This window comes from Panthera onca, chromosome B1 (genome assembly GCF_046562875.1).
Source record: "Panthera onca isolate mPanOnc1 chromosome B1, mPanOnc1 haplotype 2, whole genome shotgun sequence".
In the NCBI taxonomy this organism is placed as follows: Eukaryota; Metazoa; Chordata; class Mammalia; order Carnivora; family Felidae; genus Panthera; species Panthera onca.
Window position 1 is genome coordinate 9,357,557 of NC_138342.1, and position 24,950 is coordinate 9,382,506.

Sequence of the window (24,950 nt, forward strand, 5' to 3'; positions counted from 1 at the left end):
CCAAAGCAGACTGAACAGAGCACTCTTTTATCTTGGTGCAAAGGTTCAGCCTTTGTTCCAGGACTGATTTCTTTAAGTGCAATCATTGACAGCCTTTAATCAGAAAAAGAAATCCTGAGGATTCTGGCAATTGCCCCTCACAGTAAATCATGGATCTCAGACCCCATTTATTTGAATTAATCCAATAGAGCATTAGATATGGCTCTAATGGGGCATAGAAACAACTCCTTTGTGCCAGATAGTTAGTCTATATTCATTTTGCAAGTATGTCACGAGCATTTGATGTTAATTGCACAATTTTTTCATAGTACATGCACTGGTGAACACAAAAAGGATAGAAGAATATTATTATGCTCTTAGGACTTTTACTCTAATTAGAAAAATTAGACTATTAAAATAATAAATTTTCCATTCATTTTATTTTCCAGACATTAAAAAAGCATCTATCATGTATGAAGTACTATGGTAGGTATAAAAAGAAAGCATAACTGAATACATGAGCCCTCTCTTCAAAAAGCTTATAATGTAGTGCAAGAGGCAGATAGATGTATAGTGAGAAGAGAAAAGAAAGGAAAGGAATGGAAAAGGAAACGAATTAAGACATAAATAAGGACTCTAACTTTTCCTTTTTGAATCACCTTAGGAAATTTTAAATGTTCCGAGACTTAGTTCTCCCATCTGTGAAATAGGCACAATTATACCTATTTTGTGGGAAAAAGAAATTTTTTAAAAGTGCTATAATAAAAGAAAGACTATGGGCATTCGCTTCTTCTCAAGTCCAGAGATTCCACAAAAGACACCCTTGACTTCTATAGCAGCCCTAGAGAAGCCAATGCTGGACAAGCTCCTCCCATTCTCCCCATCAGGAATGCTCCAACCCAGAAGAACCAAGGGGATCCAGACCCTGAGACCAGGAGGCTAGAAGAAAATGGAAAAGTGATTTGACCCAGCCACCAGGTAAGCGAAAGACACACAAGGACAGGGGCAAAATAGGTGGAATTCGCTCTCTCAGGGTTTCCCAGTGTGTTCCTTAGATGACAGGCTTTGACAACATGGGTTGCTAGAACACTGGCGGTGAACACTATCTTCCTGACTTTTAATCTTCAGTCCTGGCTGTGTGTCATTACCATCTCCTAGAGTTTGTCTACAGGTATAGATGCCAAGACCCCACCCCAAACCAGTGAATCAGAATTTCTGGAGGTAAAGCCCAAGAAGCTGTATATTGAAGAAGCACTTTAGGTGATTACGAAGCAAAGTCCAGTGTGGAAATCATGGTATGAGAGCCTTATGGGATGAGGAGGGGGGTGTTGTGGAAAATAAAACCTTTTCACTTCTGATTTAGGTTCGTCAGTATGCGGGAGTGACTCTCAAGATGAATTGGGCTCATACATGAAAAGACGCTTTCTTTCTTTGATTGTATGATTATTAGCATGTCTATCTGCCTGGATATTGTAACTCGCCGCCCTTCCCTCCAATGTCCCTCTCTGGGAATCCTAGCTCTTCTTTCTTAACTTCCACATGCATTCACACACCAAATCCTGTTCATCCAACTTTTTCTTTATATTTCTCCATCCTTCTCATTTTCCTCTCTCCACTTATACCACCTTAGTTCGAGCCTTCATCATCTCTTATGTTCTCATTTTGGAAGCCTACTTTATTTATGTGAATAAGAAGACAAAATTAAACATTAAGGTGGAAAAAGAAAAGTGAAAGGGGGGGGGGTGGCTAGCACGTAAAGCAACTACTACATGTAAACCTTGTGCTGGGGTCTCCGTACGTTACCTATTTGTATCCCGCCAACAATCTCATGAATTCAACGGACACCCCAGCCTACTCTATAGAGGAGAAGCTAAGATGATTAATGATTATTTCCAATGTTGCACAGCTAATAAATGACTAAGCAGATTCTTGAATCCAGTATCCTTCCTACAACCAAAGATTTTAAGAATCTTTACAATAATTGCCAGGTCATCCTTCCCAATAGCTAATCCACATTCCAACAGTTTTACACAAATATCTTTTCATTGTTTTCTTTGCCTAATGGACACAGGGACCAATGTTCCCTGTCACTCATCTATTTGAGTGACCTCTTCTGATTTTTAAGTTAATCAATCAGTCTTTCATACACTGCATTCAGTTTCCATTGGATTGGCACTGGGGACTAGAGATCAGGAGGGAGGGAGATTACAAGTTCACTGCCTTTGGAGTACTTAAGTCCAATAGAAGTTTGACAGATGACAACCAGGCAAACCAGTTAAGTGCATTCTCTGAAGTCAAGTCCTGAAATAAATAGGAAGGCTGTGTGTGAAATGAGGCAATAGTCCAACAGCCCTCTTACCCAGCTGAGCAACCTCTTAGAGAAATAAACAGCATCCTTTTAACCATCCAGACAGGCTCATGGTTGAGCCCATTTATCTGTACCATCTACAAACAATATTTAACTTAATCTAAGGCAAAACAGGAGCACAAACATTGAGGTCTGGGTCTGTAACCATTCCTCTAGCACCGCAATGTTTATGGGAACATTCAAGGCCAAGAAAGAATATGTGGGTTCTCAGTAGACCTGGCCCTCCTTGCTGGATGCCAGGTTCTTACTTATTCCTATAGCATGTGCTTCAGAAGACCTACATTATCTAGCGGTCCTTTGGAAAGGGGCTAGGGGGTATATGAAGTCAAGAGTTTGTGGTTCTGGGCTGAGCTGTGCTTCTCACTAGTTGTGTGATGTTTAGGAGAGTCGCTTAGTTCACTCAGTCTCTGGTCAAAAGTCCAAAAAGGGGGTTGGGCTAGATTCCTCTAAAAAAGCTCTTCCAGCTTTGCAACTCAAGAGTTTCGTATGAATGAGGAGTTCTAAGAGAGAAAGTAGGATCAATGCTTCTTACCTGGGGAGATACAGAAGTAGGCTAAGTAGAAAGAAGATCTTGGGGCATCTGGGTGGCCCAGTCGGTTAAGTGGCCAACTTCGGCTCAGGTCATGATCTCATGGTTGTGGGTTCGAGTCTCTCATCAGGCTCTGTGCTGACAGCTCAGAGCCTGGAGTTTGCTTCACATTCTGTGTCCCCCCTCTCTCGCTGTCCCTTCCCTGCTCATGCTCTGTCTCTCTCTGTCTCTCAAAAATAAGTAAACATTAAGAAAAGAAACGAAAAAAGAGAAACAGAAAGAGGGTCTTCCGGCTCCCTCTATCTCTAAGTCACCTGTGTGTGTGATTGCCATTGTCTACCAATGCTGGCTAGGAGTGGACTGGTGCTCTCTCCTAATCCTACATGTCTGTCCTGTGCACCTTCCCAATGACATACCTGCTAGGGCTGTCTCTTAGGCTCGGCACACCATCATTCCCAGGTATCACACAGTGTGTCAGGGGGTATCAGGTAGCACTATGCCAAAGTACAATCCATGGAGTCTAAGGTGGCATCCTCGGAGATGTCAAGGGGAAATTTGGATAGAGCCCAAATAGAGAAGCAACTCAAATGACTTCTCCAAATAGATTTGGGTCTTCAAAGGCCTGGGCGGTATCTATTGTTTTTGCCTGCCCACCATTCATACCTCTCCCTCCAGTAAACGCAGCCCAATTTCTCCCCTATACTCAGTACATACAGTTTTGGTGTGGACCTGGGAGCCAGGCCTGAACCAACCACATGGTCTATACCCTGAATACAGTAACTGGCTCAACGATGGGTACATAACCTATCTGGGGCCAGTAAGAATCTTACGAAGGTTGAAGAGAGAATTCTTCTCCTAAGACTACCCACGGTAAGGATGATGCAGCCCCGGAGCTGCCATGAGTTATCTCATGGAATATAAAAAAAAAAAAAAGCCAAAAAAAAAATTAGGAAAGCAGAACTCAGAGAGGAAGAAAACGGGTCATGATGATACTGACTAAATCCTTTGATTCAGCCATGCCTGAAACTACTTTTTCATTTATGCAAGCCAATGGAGTCCCTTTTCTGCTTAAGCCAGCTGGTTTTTTCCCACTTGAACAGAAGATCCATGACTTAAAATTGAATGCAAACATTGGACCTCATATTTGCTTGCTAAAAAAATTTCAATAAATGGTTTGACAGATTCGATGATCTCTAAGACATTTCCAGCTCTATTATTTGGTGGTAATTTTTTTTTTGTATATATAACTAATCTGTCTGAGAAAAGCAAGATAGTAGAAAGGACAGCAATTGTGAAATCAGGCTGACCTGAGTTTGAGTGCCAACTCATCCACTGTCTCATTCCAAAAACCTAGTCACTTAGCCTCTATATGCTTGTAAGTTTCTATAAAACAGGAAGTAATTGTATGTGGAATTGAAGAATTTCTTTCCAGGATTAAAATTAAAACACTGAACACTGAATACATTGCCTACCACAAATATGCAGGCAATGGATGACAGCTGTCATGACTTTATTAGTTCATGGAACCAGAAGCCTCATCTAGTGGTGTCTACTATGAATGTAATAATTACAATTACAATGGTAATAATTATAATTTGAGGCTCGATACAGTTTACAAAATATCTTCTTACCCACCGGCTTATTCCTCCCACTATCTCATGCTCAGAAGGAGTGACACTGGGTTTGATAACCCCCACTTTAAAGAAGAAACCAAGGTCTTGGAGCCAGTAACAAGCAGAGTCAGGACCAAAGTACCAGTATTTTGACCCCAAACTCAGAGTCCTAACTTCTCCACTATGCAGCCCAGCAGGCCTATGCCCATAATGCACATTCTCTTTCATAGTCCCCACTGATACCCCCTAAATTGCGTACATAACAGATTCATAGAGTAATGGAGCTAGAAAAATCATTGGAAATTCCAACCTCCACCCCTGAAGACTTCCTCCAATATCATAGTTAAAAGTGTAGGGTGGAAAGTAAGAAAGACCAGGGTTAGAATGCACCAATTTGGGGCTTTGTGACCACAAGCATGTAGAAAAGTCCTGCTGAGTTGTAGTTTTCTTACTGTATTGTAGGGGTCCTCCAATTGTTTGCCTCTTCTGCTTATAAAAAGAATTAAATGGGCATATATTGTAATCAGCATAATGCCTCTCACATGGAAACTATGAATGGCATAAATTATCAAGTTACTTATTTTTGTGATTATTAGTCTTATTATAAACCCACGATTCTGCATTACCTATGCTTTTTCCACTCCCTATCTCTCTATACTATAAACTTTAAGAAATATATATTGCACTGAGGCGAGAGACTGTGTCTCCATTGCCTTTGTATCCCCAAATCAATTCCTATTTCTCAAATGTCACCTTTAGTGAATGATTACCATGCTAAGGCATTTATTTAACGTATTGTCCTAAGGGAATTATTACCTTTGAATTCTTACGAGGGCTCCTTTCCCCTCACCAGAGAGAAGACCACAGAAGTTAGTGATGGTGAGGGAGTTTGAATCATACATTTTTGTTCTTTCAAGGGTTGTTTCTTTGTGTGTGTGTGTGTGTGTGTGTGTGTTCATCTGTGTTTACCCCTTGCTTCTTTACACACCTGCTTCTGATCCAGTGAGGGATAGAGGGGCTGGGTGTGAACCCCATTAGGGAAGATTTGGACTTTATCCTTTGCTTGTGTTCTCCACTTGTGATGTGTATTAAATTCTCTTTGGGACACACACTATAAAGTACAAGAGGCCTTTTTGATTGAACAGTGAAAGGAGCCTATTAGAAATGTGAAATCATAATTTCTGGAGGTTTGGGGACTTAAAAAAATGTGGACAGCTGTTGGCTGAAGAACTGAGAAATGTTTAAGTCAGGAAAATATCCTAGGTAATGGAGCCAGAGAGCCTAAATCGGTGGTAAATACTGCTAAGCCATCATTACACACTAAATAGTTATTAGTCATCTCTCTGTTTTTAACGGAAAGCTTAAGGGTCTGAAGTCCCAAGCTTAGACTCCATTCTCTCTAACAAATCAAAAATCTCATCCCCTCCAATAACAGAAATCTGCCAAGAGAACATTAAAGGTCAAGCTAAACCCACAAAAGCAAAGCAATGCCGATTTCAAAGACCCTGAATGGAAAAATACAATTAAAAGTCACTAATTCATTCTGAGCAGGAGAAACGATTGAGAGCTTGATTTAAGGTCAGGAGCCCAAGGGGCAATGGTGAAGGGAAGCAGGAACCCCAAGCCAAACCATAAGCAAAGTGGCCTGGAATCTCTCAAACTTGGCGGGAGCCTTTCCCTTTCCAGCCCCCTCTTGGGTGAGTGGGTCACAGTGTGGTTGGAACGTTGAGTTGCCCCCGTGGGACCAATATCGGGAACTGAATGTGAAGACCTGGCCTCCAGTGGGTAGGCCTGTGCTGTGGACCTGGCTCTGTCCCAACTCCACAGTGATTTTCCTGCATCACCCTATACAAATCATTCACCCTGTCCTGCCCTACTTTTACCTAATTACCAAATAATTTCTTCTAATGAGGCTCAGCTTACCAGTAAGCCTGCATTTTGTGGTTTGATGGATGCCAAGAAGACACCGCTGGGACTTGAGGCCCAGCTACATAGTGTTCACATCCCCCCATTATACTTCTTCTCCCATGTCTGAAATACCACCATTTATAAATATATTTAATCTAAAAAACATCTTTTGAGTGCCTAGACATTTTTTTTTCATGCCAGGCATCGTACTAGGCACTAAATATACAAGAGTGAATGAAACAAACATGGATCTCATACATGGGCTGGTTGGAAGAAAGAGACTGAAACAGGTAAATGCACATACATATATGTGAAAATTGGGAGTCCCCTATAAAGTTACTGAACAAGTTACTCTGGGAAATATTGCAAGTCTGAGTCTTAGTTAAGGCCACCGAGAAGGTGATTTATGGCTTGAACAGCAAGTGGCAAAGGCATTGTCTCGGGAAAATCTCTGGAATACAGGTAGATTCGATTATTGGCCTGTAGCCTGAATAAGAACCACCCCAGCCACCCCAGACCTATGTCCCTCATATACCATAATAAGTGTGTATGGCTACTAAGTTTTGGGGTAACTTATTATGTAGCATTACTGTGGCTGTAGCTGAGTGCCATGAAATTCAAGAGAAAATTATGAACTTTGAAATGCCAAACTTGAGAGGGATGTGATAGTCCTAAATGGGGATGATATCAGTTCAGCAAGTGAATGCACAATTTTGTAAATATACAATGAGTTCTCAGCTCACGATAAACCTTTTGGAGTCTCCAGCATAAAGATTATATTTAAAATCTTTGGTATGAATGACACCGTCCAGGGGAAGTGTATAGAAAGAAAGGTCAAGGAGTCCTTCAATATAAAGAGGTCATGAGAAGGATACTTCAAAAAAGACTAAGAAATAAGAACCAGAGAGGCAATAGGAAAATAGGAGAGCATGGGAACCCAGCATCCAAGGGAAAAGATGTTTTCAGAAGTAGAGAACAGTCGCCTATGTCAAAATTTAATATGAAACTCTGTCAGTTTTCTACTGCTGCTATAACAAATAACCACAACCCGGTGCCTTCAAGCAACACAAATTTATTATCATACGGTTTTGGAGATCAAAAATCCAAAATGGCTGTAACTACACTAGAGTGTCAACAACAATGCATTCCTTCTGGAGGCTGCAGGGGAGAATCAATTTCCTAGCCTTTCCCAGCTTCCAGGTGCCTCCCACACTCCCTGGTTCCCTCTCCTACTTAGAACAATCCTTGTGATTACATTGGGCCCACCTGGATACACCAGGAGAATTTCTCCATCTCAAACTTAGCAGATTAGCAACCTCTGTCCCATCTGCTACCTTAATGTCCCCGTGCCCCATACAACATAATATACTCACAAGGACCAGGGATTAGTAAACACACAGCTCTGGAGGACCATTATTTTGCAAACCGAACACACTAAATAGGATGAGCTTTGCTTTTTGGGAAAATGGACAGACATTTCTAGAAAAGTTTAGAGCTTCTAGTGTGTTAGTAGTTTTCCAGAATATTAAAATAATATCTCTCTTATACACAGATTATCAGAAAGACACTTGAGAAATCAGAGAAACAGATCTAACCATAAAGAAAACCCCCTTCCGCTACTTTTTTTAAACAACCAAAGATTTCCAACCATGTGGTGGTGGGGGAGGGGGGGAAGAGCACAGAATAGAAAAATCAAGGAACAAACCAAAAAATTCTAGAATAAACAGAGATAATCCGCATAATATGAGAACATTTAAAATTATTCTAATGAAGATTCCCAGAGATAGTTGAGAAAAGATCACGTAAATAAGATAAGCATAACGTGACATGAAAGAATTGATTAGGGGACAAGAAGGTATTCGTGGACATTGAAAACATGGTGGCTGAATTTGTTTTTTAAATTTAATAATATGGTCTAGGAAAATACCCCAGAACACAAAATAGAAACAAAGAAGAGTAAGATAAAAGTAAAACCTTAAAGGATCAACACAGAAAGGTCATCCTTTACCCAAAATAGTTCTAGAAAAAAAGAGAAGAGAGAATATGAAGACTTAAAAAAAATCCTGCAAGATAGCAGAGAAATGGGATATATTACTTTGAACTCAGAATTCCATACCTAGTCATAATACTAAGCGTGAGAGTAAAATAAAGAAATTTCTAGACATGAAAGGAATTTGCACATTTGTCTTCAGGTTTCTGGGGTTAAAAACAAACAAACAAACAAACTTAATCATGTATTCCAACAAACCAAAAAAGATACAAGAAAGAGAAACTTGTGAAATTAACTCATAGTGTTGATAGGGGCTGGGTTCTCCACATCTCCCTAGGCAAACAGTGGATCCATTTCCCGGCACGCCCCCCATCCGCATAGGCCATCTTTTTGCTCTTTGTCAGTGGAATATGACTAGAAGTCACATGTGCCACTTCTAGCCCAAAGAGATTAGAAGCACACACGCCTTCCCCATCTCCAACCTGCCTGACCACTCACTGCCTGACTGCAGAGGCGATGGAGACCCATAAGATCGTGAGGCACCGGAGGGCAATGTCCATTTCCAGAAAGACACAGAGCTGTCTTCTCGTCCTATTTGGACTGGGATGTGAGTGAGGAATAGACTTTTAGAAAATAAACTTCTGAAATTTGGAGATATTATAGCCTTAAAGCTAGCCTAACTAATATAAGAATATAATGGAGGGGGGAGAAATTCTGGAAAAATGGCCCTGCAGCAGGCTTGTAAAGCACTAAGTCCAAATCTAAGCAGAATTCAGAGGACTTCAAGAGTTTTATGTATAAGAAAAAGTAAACTTTATTAAAGGATATGATTAAAAAGCCACATGGTAAAGAGCACACCAAGAAAAAATAAAGGGTTTATAATATTTATGGTTTAAGTATAAAGTGAACTAAGATGTAGCATGATATTGAGCAATTAGAATACGGGGGAAAAAAAGGCCTATTTGAGCTTAACTTTGGAAGCGTTTTCTGTCAGTCATAAATGACGTAGAATTACATTTCCTTCACTCTGAGTCCAATCCCACCACTTGGTTCTATGATGCAGTTGCTGTTATTACGTTGACATTGTCATAATACTGTAAAGACTGATTGCCTGCTTTCCAATTTTTAGAACCAATTTTAGAGAAAAAAACAAATATAGTCATAAAAGAGAATGTACATATTAAAACTCTGACATTGCATAAGTAATCGTACAACTGACATCACTTGGGAGATTCAAGGAGGCAGGAAGGTCAAGGGTGTGCCGAGGCTCTAATTTTCTCACTGTAAGTGGTGGGCATCAGAAAACCCTCTCTAGATTTGATGGAACAAGACACACAGTTTTAAATACAGCCTTGACCCAAACTGGGGAGTAGTGTATGTGACCCAGTGGACTAATTCTCATCACAAAGGGTCAACAGAAATATATGTCATAGCAAAATGGTTAACATTACTTTGGTAACAATTAGAAGAAATAAAACCATAAATAATCCTACTAACGAGCTAGACTTTGGAAGGAGGGTCGGAATGGGGAATAATATTAATTTCTCACTTACTACTGGCATTCGACCTTTCAAAGAATGTACCTATATTACTTTTATGGCGCCGTCAACCAAGCCTGGGAAAAGGAGGCAGAACAGGTGTGCATGAGGATGATAGGAGGAGGAGTGGATGAGGGTTTCAGTTCAAACTTGTTGAGTTACTGATTTTCACATCTTTAGATCAAACGCAAGCATTTGCGCTAAACTCTCTGAGAGTGGGATTACAGAAATACACCGATACACAATGGAGGGCTTTGGTGTACTCACTTTGAAATCCGCATTTTTTATTTGGGGAGGAATTTTGTGTTCAAGGTTTCTGTTTGTTCTCAAATGCATCCACTTCTTTGACTTAGAAGAATTTCACATTTAATCACGTTGAATAAAACCAAAACAGCAGCAATGGCTCGTTCGCTCATTGCAAAGATCTTATTTTATTTATTTATTTATTTATTTATTTTTAATTTATTTTTATTTTTTTAATATGAAATTTATTGTCAAATTGGTTTCCATACAACACCCAGGTCTCATCCCAACAGGTGCCCTCCTCAATGCCCATCACCCACCCTTCCCTCCCTCCCACTCCCCATCAACCCTCAGTTTATTCTCAGTTTTTAAGAGTCTCTTATGGTTTGGCTCCCTCCCTCTCTAACTTTTTTTTTCCCTTCCCCTCCCCCATGGTCTTCTGTTAAGTTTCTCAGGATCCACATAAGAGTGAAAACATATGGTATCTGTCTTTATCTGTAGGACTTATTTCACTTAGCATCACACTCTCCAGTTCCATCCACGTGGCTACAAGTGGCCAGATTTCATTCTTTCTCATTGCCAAGTAGTATTCCATTGTGTATATAGACCACATTTTAATTCATGTTTTCCAATGTCTTCTCGAGTGCTTACATTACTAAAATATTTTATGAAAACACCAGTTTTTTGAGTTTGTAGGTTTCCTACCGTACCTTAAAGTCATGTCTCAGGAACTTGGTTTGTCATTCAGTTAACAGGCTCCTTTCTAAGCCCCTTCCTCATGGGCAGCATGTGGTCATTTGTTGGTCTTACCCAAGGAAAAATGCACAACAGAGAGGTGTACATACGTGCCCAGACTTTGGCAGAGACAGAGGTCAGGATGCAAGGGGTGTAGCTGGTGGTGATTAAAGTGCTGAGAATACCAGCCATGGATGTGAGATGAATGTGCTTGGGCAGAGAGTAGAGGGAAATGAGATGATAAATAATGGCCAAAGTCAGGCAGTCCTGACACACCAAGATGCCGACTTAAGCATAAAGCACAGAGACGAACGTGTAGGTGGAGGGAATGGATGCGAACTCCCTAGGCTATGAGTCACTTTAGGGCAAAAATTGTCATCGCTGACCTTTCATTCTCGAATCTTGCTCTCCCTGATCCCATTATAGACACATCTCAAATAGTTATTAAGTGAGATGGCAGAGGAAGAACTCAGAATGCGCGAAGATGAAGAGAAAACTTCTAGCAGACCCAAGAGAAGTTAAGTTTGCTGAACACGATTGTCGCCATAAAGTAAGACTTTGTCCCCTGAGCACGAGCGATGCAGAGCACCTTTTATGTAGGAAATGCTCAGTGGAGGCGGAGGCCTCAAACAGTGCAAAGGGGAACAGGGGATCCCAAGTGGGCTTTGTGTTGACAGTGGAATAAATGAAGTGCAGGGATGCCTGGGTGCCTCAGTGAGTTAAGTATCCAACTTCAGCTCAGATCATGACGTTGCTGTTCGCGGGTTCGAACCCCGCATCGGACTCTCTGCTGTCAGCATGGAGCCCACTTTGGATCCCCTGTCCCTCTTTCTCTCCGCCCCTTCCCCATTCATTCTCTCTCTCTCTCTCTCTAAGTACGGGCTGAGATAGGCACAAAGGGGAAGAAGAACGAGTAGGTCTGTTCTTCTAAGTGAAGGAACTTAGCGGAAACATAAAGTCAGTGTTTTCCTGAGGCCGTCCAATTGGAAGCGATGAATTATTAGCATGAATACATGTACTTCACCTCTTAGGTGCTAAAGCCAGTTTAAGAGTACACAGGTGAAACCTGCTTTCCTCTATTTCTGTATCCCAACCTATGAGTGTGGAGCAAACTGCATTGATATCAGAAAAGCAGCAGGATGTTAGTACTGCATTAATCACAAAACTCCTTGGCGCATTTTCTTTCCAGGAGCAATCGTTTGATTTCTACACCACAGGTGGAGCTTGGGAGGAACCACTGCTGGTCAGAATTCAGCAGGCTCTGTGTCACCAAGGTAAAGATACTTTCCTTGGAGGCTGGGCCATTCCCAGCCAGTGAGAATTTTCACAGTCTACGTTTCTCTATGGGCTCTCGTCAGTTCTTGGGATACATACATATATACATATCGAGAGACAGAGAGAGCGATCGGTCTTAAATACTCCTGGTTCTTCCAAACCCCAACCATTCAATCCTTTCCTTGGGAGGATGCATGGCAAAGTGCAGTCAGTTCTCATTATCTGCAGTAGCTATGCTTTATACAGTCACCACAAAGACTGAGTTAGTGAATACAGAGCCATTGCTCCTAGGGGAAGTGGAGGGTTGGGTTTTTACAAACCTCTGGCCACAAAATTTTTAGCAACCAATCAGTATGTAACCTTGTTTCATATGTGTCTGTGTTTAAAGACGTCTCACTTGATATATATTGTTCACTCATGAACATTGAATTCGTAGCCAACGGCACCGTTGCTTATGCCGGGACAGAGCTAATCTGGCACATTCTCTGTAAGGCGCGTCACAGTCGCCTTGCGCTTGGGGGCACTAGACAGCACTTTAGCGCTAGGCTTGGGAGCCATTGAAACATCTATAACAGCACCAAGAAAAAGCGCCAGAATTCAGAACACATTGCACTAAGTGGGTACTGAAGAAGATGCTTGTTTGCCGTAAAAGGTGCAATAAGAAGGCAGAGCGTGTCACCTCGTTTCATCTCGGAGCAAAATGTGTGCGGCAGGTGACTGCATATGTTCACGAATGACCACGAAAGCACCACGAGAGTGGATTTGGATGTTACATTTGAGCAATAAGTCAATTCGCAAATACGGGATCCGTGAATAATGAAGACCAATCGTATTTTTTTTAAAGCTGCTCTCTGTTATTCAGTCACTGTTCTATGCTCTAGGTTTTTACCCCAGGCAGTGCTCGCAAGAACTCACTGAGGTAGGTACAATTCTCAGCCCCAAGTCAGAGACAAGGAGACTCTAGACTGAGGGGCTCAGGGCTGGGGCCAGCATTCAGTCCGCAGCCACACGACCCAACACCTGTGCTCCCAGCCACATTCCGGGATGGAGGGCACAGTGCACGGGTCTCTTTCTCAGCCTGGCCCACCCATCAGCATGCTTTCCTAAGTCAAACAACCATATCCCCCAACTTGAATTAATGTGAACTCTCCCTGAGGGGACAGAACGAGGCTAGGATCGGTTTTTGTTTTAAATGGCACTTGTTTCTTTCTTCTTGCCAAATACAGACAGCAGTTCCTACGCGCAAGGCGCTGGCACCCGGGGGGGAGGCGGTGGTTACCAGGCATGTGAGTAACCGGCAGCTGCAAAAGTGATGAAAGCTGCTGAGGCTGAGACCCCCCCCAGCCCCCGTATGCCCCACTGAAGGGATTCCATTCAAGTTGAATTTGGTGCATTTACTCATCCCACGGCCCTGGACGCACGGGGGTCTCCACACCTCAGTGGCCGTGTCAGTCCAGTGAGGGCAGTTCCCCTGCCGAGCTCTTCCCCACCATGATGGAAGGGGTGGCAAAGAGCCATGCGGGAAGGGTGTGGTTCCCCCTGCCTATGCTGCCCGTGCCCTCACCACCACGTTCCACCTGCCCCATTTTGCTCCCCACACCCACCCCACCGTGGCTCTGCACGCGGAACACATATGATTACCCTATATCCCCAAGAGCGGAACCGAACGTTCAGGGCAATCATGAAATGAAGGTAAGGAACAAACGTCCCACTAAAGACGCCGCTGACCTTGAGTGTGCGGGCGTGCAATGGCTACGAAGGGATTTCACATTTACTCCTCAGCACAGCCTTGCGGAAAAGGCATTACTTTCTCTGTTTTACAAACTAAGTAAGATGCCAAGTCTTGGAGAGGGTCGGTGATTTGCCTCCCATCATCCGGCTGAGAAGCAGGAGAGGAAGAAGTGCCTCCCGGTCCAGGGCTTTCTTGATGCATCTGGCCAGGGCAAGAAAAGAGGCAGAGCCTTGGAGCAGGTGGTATAGCACAAAGGCTCACACACCTGATGCACTGCCTCCTCACACAACTGCTGAGGTCTCTCCGTTCATGCCCTCGGCGGACACTCATGACCCCCGCAACAAGCCAGGGACAAAATAGACACAGCTTCTGGAGCCATACGAAGACGCACTGGGAAAGCCAGGCAAAGCGAAACACGGCAGGCGTTAGGAGAGCAGGTACGGGAAGGTCCCAAAATGCCAGGGAGTCCAGGGAATGCTCACGGAACAATGACATCGTGGACGGTACTCTAAACACGGTGGCAGGAAGCAGCTGCAAGGCAGAAGGAGGTCCAGGTACAAGAGGCCAAAGGTAGGAAAGACTTTGGAAAATCTGAGAAGCTAAGAGTCCAGAGAAGAAAGAGGAGGGGGCAGAGGACGAGCAATGGGGCTGGGACAACAGAGCCGGGTGTCGTAAGACCCCCTATTTCAAGGACCCAAAGAGCTCAGTACTGTGGGCCTGCCACTGGGCCTCTCAGCTGTCCAGGGTTCCTGCCTGGGGGAGGAAGTCAAGCCCATTAAGCTCTCTAATCTCTCCCCCCTAGGTCATTTCCTCCAGCTACGAATGAATCATACGGTTCCCTCCTCCCCATCCACATGGCCTGGGTACCACGCCTTGGAACAGGGGCCTGTTTTCCAGGTGCGGTCTCACCAGTGCCATATAAAGGGGGATTATTCCCCTTCCTGCAGCTTGACTCCTCACACAGGCCGGCCCGGCAGGGCTGGCTTTCCTTGCGGCCAGATCACATTACGAGTGAATATCTAATTTGCAAGTTCTATGTCATACCTCAGTCTCACAGCCCTGCGGCTTCCAAGCGAACATTCACTCCTTCCTCCTTCAAAATTAGCTGAGTGCCCACCAACGGGAGGAGGAGAATGGAATGTACAAATGGTCGAATAAAACGGGAAGGCCCGGAGTTGCTATCTGACCACGAGGACGTAACTTCATCCCTTAGTTAACAATCTGTATAATGGGGTCCTAATTCTTGCTGCTATTACAGAGCCCAAAATAAAGTGGAACATTTAATGGACTGGAATTCATGTCCTAATACCAGCTTTCCCACCGACCATCCCTCTTGTCTTCAGTCTCCCCATCTGTCACATAAACAGATGGAAATAAATAGGCTCTAAGGTCCCCTTTAAAAACAAGGGGGTTTCTATGCTGGGCTGTGTGACTAGTGGCTGAAAGATTGTTCCAAGAGTTTTGAAATCCTAAGAATTAATATCATTGGTTACCTTGTTATATTTTTTAAGCGCCAGATCACTAGGATGCTTTGGAGACGACGGCAGAGGGTAGGTAAGGGTAAACGATCTTTTGGTAGAGTAGTATCATGATCCCAGTTCTCCCCACTCCCAGATCTGTACTATGTAACTTCATAGAACATCTCACCATAGTTTTGCTTTGGCCTTTTTTTTGGAACAGTCTGATATGGGTGCATATGATACAAGAAGGCTCAAAAACTTTATGCATATTGGGGTTGCTTCTCTTGCCTTCCTCCATAGCCATGCAAAAGACATGCCCAGGAACCCACTGGCCCCAGAAAGAGGAGGAGATGATGTAGAGAAGAGTTAACGTACAGCCACACAAGCAAACCCAACCAAATTGTAGCCTCATGAACAATCCCAGCCAAATCCTACCAAGCCCTTCCTGAAAGATCTGATCCCTGCTGATAAGCTAGAAATAAATATTTGTTGTCATATACCACTGAGTTTGGGGGAAATTTGTTACACGGCGTTATTTTAGCAGATGACACAACTCTGAACCTAAGTGCTTCATAATTTCTTTAATCTACAGAAAAAAACCGTCATCTCTAACTCACCTCTCTGTCTCAATTTCTCTATTTTCATCTGTCTTCTCTCTTTCCTCCCATCTCTCTTAATGGTGTGTCCAACACTGAGCCAACACTAACCCTACTGTCTCTGGCCCAGTCCCCTCCTTGACACTGCTTTATCCATCACCTCATCTGTCAAAATGGTTCATGCATCTTGACGTCTCTAAGCATGACTTTTCTCAGAAGGTGAATTTAAGAAGAAAACATTATTTGGAAGAAATAGGTTGTCACCACCCATTTTGTTTGGGGGATTTAAAAGAAAAGTGTCCAGGGCGCTTGGGGGGCTCAGTCATTGAAGTGTCTGACCCTTGATTTCGGCTGAGGTCATGGTCTCACAATTCATGAGTTTGAGCCCTCCATCGGGCTCTGTGCTGACAGTGCAGAGCCTGCTTGGGATTCTCTCTCCCTCTCTCTCTTGCTCTCTCTCTGTTCCTCTCCTGCTTGTGCTCTCTCTCTCTCTCTCTCTCAAAATAAATAAACTTTAAATAAATAAATAAGAAAATGAAAATGAAAATAAAAATAAAAGAGTCCATCCCCTGGTAATTCCCAGAGGGACAAAAAGATAAGCATCCTAGAAATAATCTCAACCAGCTCTGTTGGTCTAAGGCTTATACCCTGGGAATGGCTCAGTAGGAGGACTTTGACTAAAAAGCAGTATCTAGGGCTGGGCTGGTGGAGGGGGCGGGGCGGTAACAAGTGTGGAAGCTCCTTAGTGAGGCTTAGTATGGAGGGAGGATCATAGAAATCATCATAGCCCGTGCAGAAATATGTCCTAACACATCAGCCTAAGCTGTTACAGAAGGCAAAAGCCTCACGTACGGCGGCGAAGTGTCCAGGGATGTGAATCTCCTGCACCGACAATTACCATCCAGAGATTCAACTCTGGATGAACTGAATCATGATGAGTAGAAGGGAGTCAGCTTTTTTATGATAATCACTATTGGCTCTTACTCTGAAACAATATAAACAATAAAATAAAATGTATTTACTTGTATTTATGCTATTGCGATTTACTTTTTAGAAATGTTAAATATGCTTCCAGAAACTTCTTCAAATAAATTTTAACTTAGGGTTCCCTTGGTTAGGGCCCAGGACTAGAAACTAAAACATTCAGTACACTGCTTTTATTCTTCCCCTTGCATAGGAAACTCTATGTCAAAGAAATTTGAAATAAAAATAAGGGCTCTTAAGGGGGGATGTAAATATCTTATGGGAGGTGGACATTCAGTGGGCATATTGCATATGATTTATAACAGCAAGCATTCAGCAGATGTGCATTAAAATGTGCATGCATTTCATAAAATTGTTTCTAGAATTCTAGCATTGATAGAATCTAAATTCCACCAGACAAGACACTCTGTCACTTATTTGTAGCTATATACTTAGTGCTTCTCAAGGTAAGCTCAGATATTTGTGGAATAGATGGATGGATGGAAGATGAACAGATGAAACATTAAATATATATTAAAAATATATAATATTATATTGATATTATATATATTGAATACCCACTATATGCCAGATATACCTTTAAGCTGAGGGGATACAAAAAAAATAGGGGTGCCTGTGTGGCTCTGTCAGTTGAGCATCAGACTCTTAATTTCAGAGTTATTATATTGAGCCCCCCGTTGGGCTCTGAGCTGACAGCACAAAGCCTGTTTTGTATTCTCTCTCTCTCCCTCTCTCTATGACCCTTCCCCCCTTCTCTCTCTATCTCTGTCTCTTTGTCTCTCTCTCTCTCAAAATAAATAAATAAGCTTCAAAAAAAAACCATTAAGACAAAATATTTACCTTGAAGAAACTTCAGCCATCCAGTTCTGATAATATTTGACAATCCAACAATTAGGCTGCTCTGATTTATGGTGGAATATAACATATATCTTTAGACAAATATAGTTTCGCTTGGAACAAAAGCACTTCATCGTGTCATCTCGACCAAGCCATTTTTGACAGAATGTTTTTCAATGAGCTTACAATCTCTGTCTTTGGGTGACTGTAGCCCCCATCGAACAACAGGTCTTTGAGGGCCAGAACAACGATCCATTCTCAATTTGTGGCAGTTGCAGGTGCGTAATAAATATCCATGTTCATAGAATCTCCAACCGAATTAATGAACGCATCTCCCAAATTTAAATATTTATAAGAACAAGTCTTCCCATTAAGTCTTCATTTTTAAAATACATAAATGAATGAAAATGAACAAAAGTTTCATGATGGCAGGCCGATCGGACGTTTCTTTCAAAAGCATGCACATCATCCTATTTTGCAGAGCGGTGTGCGGACAAAGGACGCTATGAGGCATGAATATGCTGAGACCAGAATAGGTCAAAGACAAGAGGGGAGTGGGGATGATGTCCTCTCGCTCTTCCCTCCAGGAAAGATGTCTCTTTCCTACTCTAGTTCTGAAGCAATTGTACATAAAATAGAGATGTTAGAAAGTGGGAAATAAAATATTAACTTTATACTGGTAAAGACTAGGTCCAGGAGATATTTGGAGTTCCTCACAATAAACCCCAGAATTACACAGCCATCTGCAGGCCACCACAAGCTGTGCTGGGTGACCACAAAGGAGGCAAATCTCTACAAAAACTGTCCTGCTCGTAGCAGAAAGAACGAGGTCTCTCTGTGGGAATCTGGTTTCCAAGAGAGAGAGGGGAGACAGTGGAACAGGGTTATGAGTGTCTAGTTTCTCCTTCGTAATTCAGTCATCAGAAGAGCCCTCAGGAACCACCGAGTGAGGCAACATGGGAGGCCAGAAGTGTTACTCTCAAGGGTGCTCCCCACATGGAAGGATACATACGGGGTGGAGAAGCATTCCTGCTAATCGAATCTTAGTCCCAGAGGACTTGGGGATGGGCAGAGCTCTGGATCAAGTTCACTTCTGAGAAAGGGTGAACTTGAGAAGTAGGGTCTGGGGGTGATCTAAGATCAAAACCATCAATGACTTGGTTGACAAGAAGCCTCGAAACAAGCCTGGAACTCCAAGGTCTCCCAGATAAGTTCTGTTGTTGCAGGTGCCCTCCATGCCCCCTCCCTCTCCACTGAACCCTGGCAGCCACGTATTTCCTCTGTTCTTATGTCACACCACTCTGAACTATATCATTCTCCCCGTTCTTTTCATAGTCAATTTCATATCCCTGCATGGTGCCTTTTTGTTTTAAGTGTCAGAATTTCCTTCCTTGTTTCTTGGGACGGGCATGCATGAAGTGCAGGTCTCGATCTTCAAGAGACTCTTTAATTAATGCTTAATTTACTGTGTGGCATACAGTGAAGAAAGGGGCATATAGCTTCGTGTAGAGTCAAATGATGCCAAGGGAAAAGGAACGAAAAAAAAAAAAAAAAAAGACATCGGGCATTTCCAAAGCCTCGACTCTGAAAGTTGCAGGTTGACATTGATTAAAATACCACACATTGTAAAACGTGTGAAAGAAAGTGAACTGGGGCCAGCAAAAATAGTCTGTTCCCTCAGGTGAGTAAAATCTTGGATTACATGAATTGCATGGATGCTAGACCTAGCTGGAGGTTATCCTAATTTGAACAAGGCATCATCTTTCCACACCGCAACTGGCACTTCATCGTACGACTGACGTCAGAACGACCAGGAATGGTGTTTCTGTAACATGGATGGTCGTTTCTTAACTACAGCACTGGGCTCTCCGAGGTCACGTGTTTCAGGAAATCGCTTGCTTCAATCGCTTTGCTCTGTGCAAGGGGAAGGAATAAACATTTGTTAAGTATTTAGGAGACGCGTATATCCTGCGGGTTCTATTTGTCTTGAAGAACCCTCAGTAATACAACAATCCAACGAGCGTCTGCTGTTTACGGTGTGGGTACCTGCCTTCTCTATCTTTCTTCTTCACATCTTCATTGAGATGGTATTCACGGCTAGAAAACATTCACCCTTTTGAAGCGTGCACACCGATGACTTTTAGTATATGTAGTCCATGACCGGAGTCTAAGTTTGGGACACATTTATCACCCCACGAAGAAGCTCCATACTCCTTAGCGGTCACTTGCCACCTCTCACCCCATACTGCTAGCCCCTGGAAGCCACTAGAATGCTTTTTTGCCTCCGCAGATTTATTTGCCTCTTCTGAACACTTCATATAAATAGAAGCATGTGACTGTAGGCTCTTGGGGCTGGTTTCTTTCACTTAGTGCCATGTTTTCAAGATTCATCCGTGTTTTAGCCTTTTATCAGTATTTTGTTCCCTTTTATTGCCGAATAATGTTTCATTATATATAGATAACATATTTTGTTCATTCATTCGACTGATGTACGTTTAGGTTGTTTCCACAATTTGGTTATTATGAATAATGCTGTTATAGGTATTTGTGTGCAAGTTTTGGGGCGGACATATGTTTTCATTTCTTTTCCCCTTAGGCCTATGAGTGGAACTGCTGTTAGAATTTTCCTTGATTTCTGAGCAAGGGGAAGAATCCTTGGGCGGTGGGGGGGGAGGGGAGGGCGGGGGTGGAAGGAGACTCTGTACAGGTAGAACCCAAACCACTGATGGTACCATATCAGAGTATACTAGCTTCCTCTTGCTGCTATAACAAATTACTACAAATTTAGGAGCTTAAAACAACACCATTTTCAAAAATTTTACTGAAATCCAAAACGGGTCAACAGGACTGCACACCTTCCGGAAGCTCCACAAAATAATCTATTTCTTTGCCTTTTCCAACTTCCTGAGGCAACTAGCTTTCTTTGGCTATGGCCCCATCCTAAACGTTAAAAGCTAGCAGCCTAGTCGCTTCAAAATCGCTCTCAAGCTCACTCTCATTCTCTGCTTCTCTGTCATTCTCCTCTCTCTCTCTCTCTCTCTCTCTCTATCCCTCTCTCTCTCTCCCTCCCCAATAAGACCTTCATAAATTGTGGGGTCTTTTAATATCAGATGCTTTGAGGGTATCATGTCCAGTCCATTGATATTATAAACTTGAATTACCCAAGCATAGAAACTTGAATTAACTTGGGTTTGATTAAACGAGAGAAATACATTTGCTATTCTCATTTAGACAGTTAAGAATATTAGTACCACAGAAGTACTTGATTACAGTGGTTCTATTAGTGGATCCTTGGGTTAGACCTCTAAGGATCAAACCTGAGCTCTATCATTTACCAGCAAAGTGGCTTTGGCAAGTTTTTAACCCTTCTGTGCCTTAGTTTCTTTATCCATTCAATGGAGAATATAAGAATATTATTTCACAGACTTGTTTTAAGAATTAAATAACATTTAAAAAAAAGAATCATGTAAGATGATGATACACGCAAAGTGCTTAGGACAGTGCCTGGAATGCAGTAAATGTTAATATATGCTTACGATTATAAAACCAGTTAAAACTTGTTTAAAAGAGAATCAGGTGAAACTATATGAAGCAATGAAAATGTGTTTCTATGAGAGAGATAAGTGATTTACAGGGAAGTCTCCAGCTTTGTGTCTTTATAAAAAACTATTTTTCAGGCTACCAGTTTCTAAGACTGAGTCAAGCTGGCGGTCCCGGTGCTGAAATATTTGGATATTATTAGAGATCCTGAGTCTTATAACAGAAAATGAGGCTAGGGGTCTTTATCTAGTGTCCCAATGTAGCTTTAATTTCCCCCTGCAGAACAACGTTCATAATTACCATATGGTGGGTAACATCTCTGGAGGACCTACCGTGTGCCAGGAACTGTTCTAAGCACTTAACAGAAATTAACTCATTTAATCCTCACTCCAGCCTGTAAGGTAGATCATAATCTCCATTTTATAGAAACAGAAGCTGAGGTCCAGGGAGTCTAAACATCTTGTTCAATGGTACACCAACTGGTAAGAAGCAAATCCAACAGGGTAAGCTTGATCTCTTGTTCTTAGGGGTGTGGATCTTCCACAAGGGAGACGGTGAACATGGTGAGTGTGGGAGCCGTCTTTGGAGCGATTTTTTAAAGAGAATCAGTTGAGTAAAGTTATATGAAGCCATGAAAATATGTGTCTATGAGAGAGAGAGAAGTGATTTACGGGAAAATCTCCAGCGTCGTGGAGATTTTGAAGTCTGAGTTTGAAGTCTGGCTTTGTGAGGTACACAAAGCGTGGGCAACCTCAGGCAAATTGCTTAACTTCTCTGTGCCGCATCTGTAAATGGTGGTGGACATGACCTCTACTTCATGGCGTCACTGTGAGGAGTAAATAACATTTACAACATTGCCTCACCCACAGCGAATGCTCAATAAGTGCCTCCAAATCAGAATAGGGTTTTGTGTGTGTGTGTGATAGGTTCTGCCTTTTAAATATCTTCAAATATAGGGGCACCTGGGTGGCTCAGTCGGTTAAGCGTCCAACTTCGGCTCAGGTCATGATCTCGCGGTTTGTGGGTTCGAGCCCCGTGTCGGGCTCATTCGAATTCTGTGTCTCCTCCTCTCTCTGCGCCTCCCCTGCTCATGCTCTGTCTCTCTCTGTCGCTCAACAATAAATAAACGTTAAAATAATTGTTTTAAATATCTTCAAATATTAAAGAAAATTAATTCTAGCATGTATGCTCCATCACACTCCTTGATACTTGCTTTTAAGCTCATCAGCCTTCCTGTGAATTTTCTTACTCATTCATTTGTTCATTGTCTTATTTCTTCAGCAAAACGTTTTGAGCTTCATGCATGAGATAAATCCTGTATCCGAGATTCTCACATCGAATCCTTATAAACCACCTGTGCATATGATATTTTTGTCTCCATTTTCTTTTTTCAGTGAGAACATAGAGACCCAGCAATGCTCTGCTGGGTCGTGGAATGAACACACTGAGCAGCCACAAATGACCGTGAGGTTGCCTTCGGGTAGTTGCCAGCTCTTGACCTTTAAAGGTGTTTTAAATCTGAGCTTCGGTTTCCTCATCTACAAAACAGAAATGATAATATCTACTTTCCAGCGTTCTGGTGCAAGTAGCTCAATATATTGGTACGCCTACATGAAATTAAGGTTCTGATAAATGGTTACCTCTGTTATATCTATTCATTAATTTCTTTGTAAAATTTAGTCTGCTCTTTCTAATGAGACACTAGCGGGCTCTTTGCATAGAATGCATTAGGGCAAACTTTCATCTAAGTTTTTTTTTTTTTTAATGTTAATATAAATGATGAAAAGGTAGCCTGGAACATTTTACACATCTGTTACAAAACTCCTGGGAGTTGCCTTGAATCCAAAGCAGGTGGCTGGGCAGGACATACTGGTCTGTATGCAGAGCTGGACTTCCCTCAAAAGCCCACAAACCAAGGAAAAAGTCCAAGAGAACTGTGAGAAAACAGTAATTAATAACTACAATCACAGCTTCTCGTCCTTGTGATAAAGTTCCTGTGCAGAGCCATAGAGAGATCAATTCCACATTTTGAATTCTCGCCCCTAACTCCAAAGCATAACCAACAGGAGTGAAGCTCTATTAACACAGAGTACCAATCATGAGTCAAATGTACTAGGTATTTTATGTGAATTATCTCTTTTTATTATCCACAAAACAACGGTTATGGGTTGAATTATCCACCACCCCCCAGATTCATATATTGAAGCCCTAACCCTCAGCTCCTCCGAATGTGATTTCATTGGGGTGTAAGGCCCTTGCAGATATAATTAGCTAAGATGAGGTCATTAAGGTGGGCCCTAATCCAATATGACTTATGTCCTTTTAAAAAGAGGAAATTTGGACAGAGACATACACACACACAGAACATCATGTGAACATGAAGGCAGAGATTAGACTGATGCTTCTATATGCCAAGGAATACCAAGGATTGCCAGCAAACCCCCAGAAGCTAGAAGAGAGGCATGGAACAGATTTTTCCTTAAAGCTGTCAGAAGGAAGCAACCCAGCCAATACCTTGATCTTAGACTTGAAGCTTCCAGAACCATGAGACAATAAATTTCTGTTGTCTAACCCAACCAGCTCGCGGTACTTTATTATGGCCGCCCTAGGAAACCAACACAGCAACCCACAAAGAGAGGCATTGTTGGTTTTTCGGAAACTTACACTTAGAAAGTTTGATTGTCTTGCCCAAGGCATCACAGCTGGTGATTGGTAAAGTTGGTGGGACAGGCTGCTAGGCTATGTGAGCTCCATTATCCACTTTCTTTCTAATCTTTACGTAACAACAAGATGTCCCTTGTTGTATTTGCACTGGACAGCTAAACCTTCTCAGAAATCGAGTATGTTTTACAAAATAACTCACATCCAGAAAGACTGTTGACTTACCCCCTCGAGAAACATCCCAATCTTAAATAATAATAGCAAACATTTAAACAGTACTTTTTGCACTTACTGGTATTGGCTTAGGTTTTCACAGAAACCCCTATGAGCGAATCTTGCCATCCCCAAGGGGGGAACATACACAAAGAGGCTGTGAGATTTGCTAAAGTGAGGCAAATGGGCATATGCCCAGGCCAAGCCTGGAGCCATAGGTACCATGTTGTCTTCCTACCATGAACACAAGCTTAACCTGCTTCTTCCACATCTGATGTATCTGCTTCTTACCTGTAACCAGGCAAAGTACTAGGTGGTCAGAGTATGTATCAGAAAAAGCATGGCCTTTGGAATAGGACACATGTGAGTTTAATTGTCAGTTACCTTGAGCAAGACCCTCAGTCTCTTTAACTGGAAGGTGGACTACAGTGAAGATTGTTAAGATAAACTATAAAACGTATCCCACAGAGAATTCTACTATATAAGTTGTATTACACTATTCCAAATAGCACTTGGCTTAACCCCAGCTTCCTTATTTATTCAGGGCACTGTCTTGAGTTTATGTCCTTCACTTAGCTGTTGACTCATATACACACTGATTGTTGCGTTACGTGGCTGAAATAACACTTTCTAGATTTTTATTTCTATGCAAATGCAAGGAATTAATTGTAAGGAATCTACAGAGATACAAAAAAAAAATGCCCAGAACATAGAAGGTATTAAATACATTTTGCTTGGGGTGCCTGGGT

The 24,950-nt window shown here is 42.3% G+C and overlaps 1 protein-coding gene across 1 annotated transcript in view; it reads right to left on the reverse strand.

Moving 5' to 3' along the window:
• Positions 1 to 17,775: 17,775 nt before the first annotated feature.
• The window catches only part of LOC144616201 (uncharacterized), an 85,507-nt gene continuing 78,332 nt past the window's right edge, over positions 17,776 to 24,950 (reverse strand). The window contains exon 4 of the mRNA XM_078446257.2: positions 17,776 to 19,701. Within this exon, the coding sequence (XP_078302383.1) occupies positions 19,688 to 19,701 (14 nt within the window). The 3' untranslated portion in view covers positions 17,776 to 19,687. The remainder of the gene's footprint in view (positions 19,702 to 24,950) is intronic.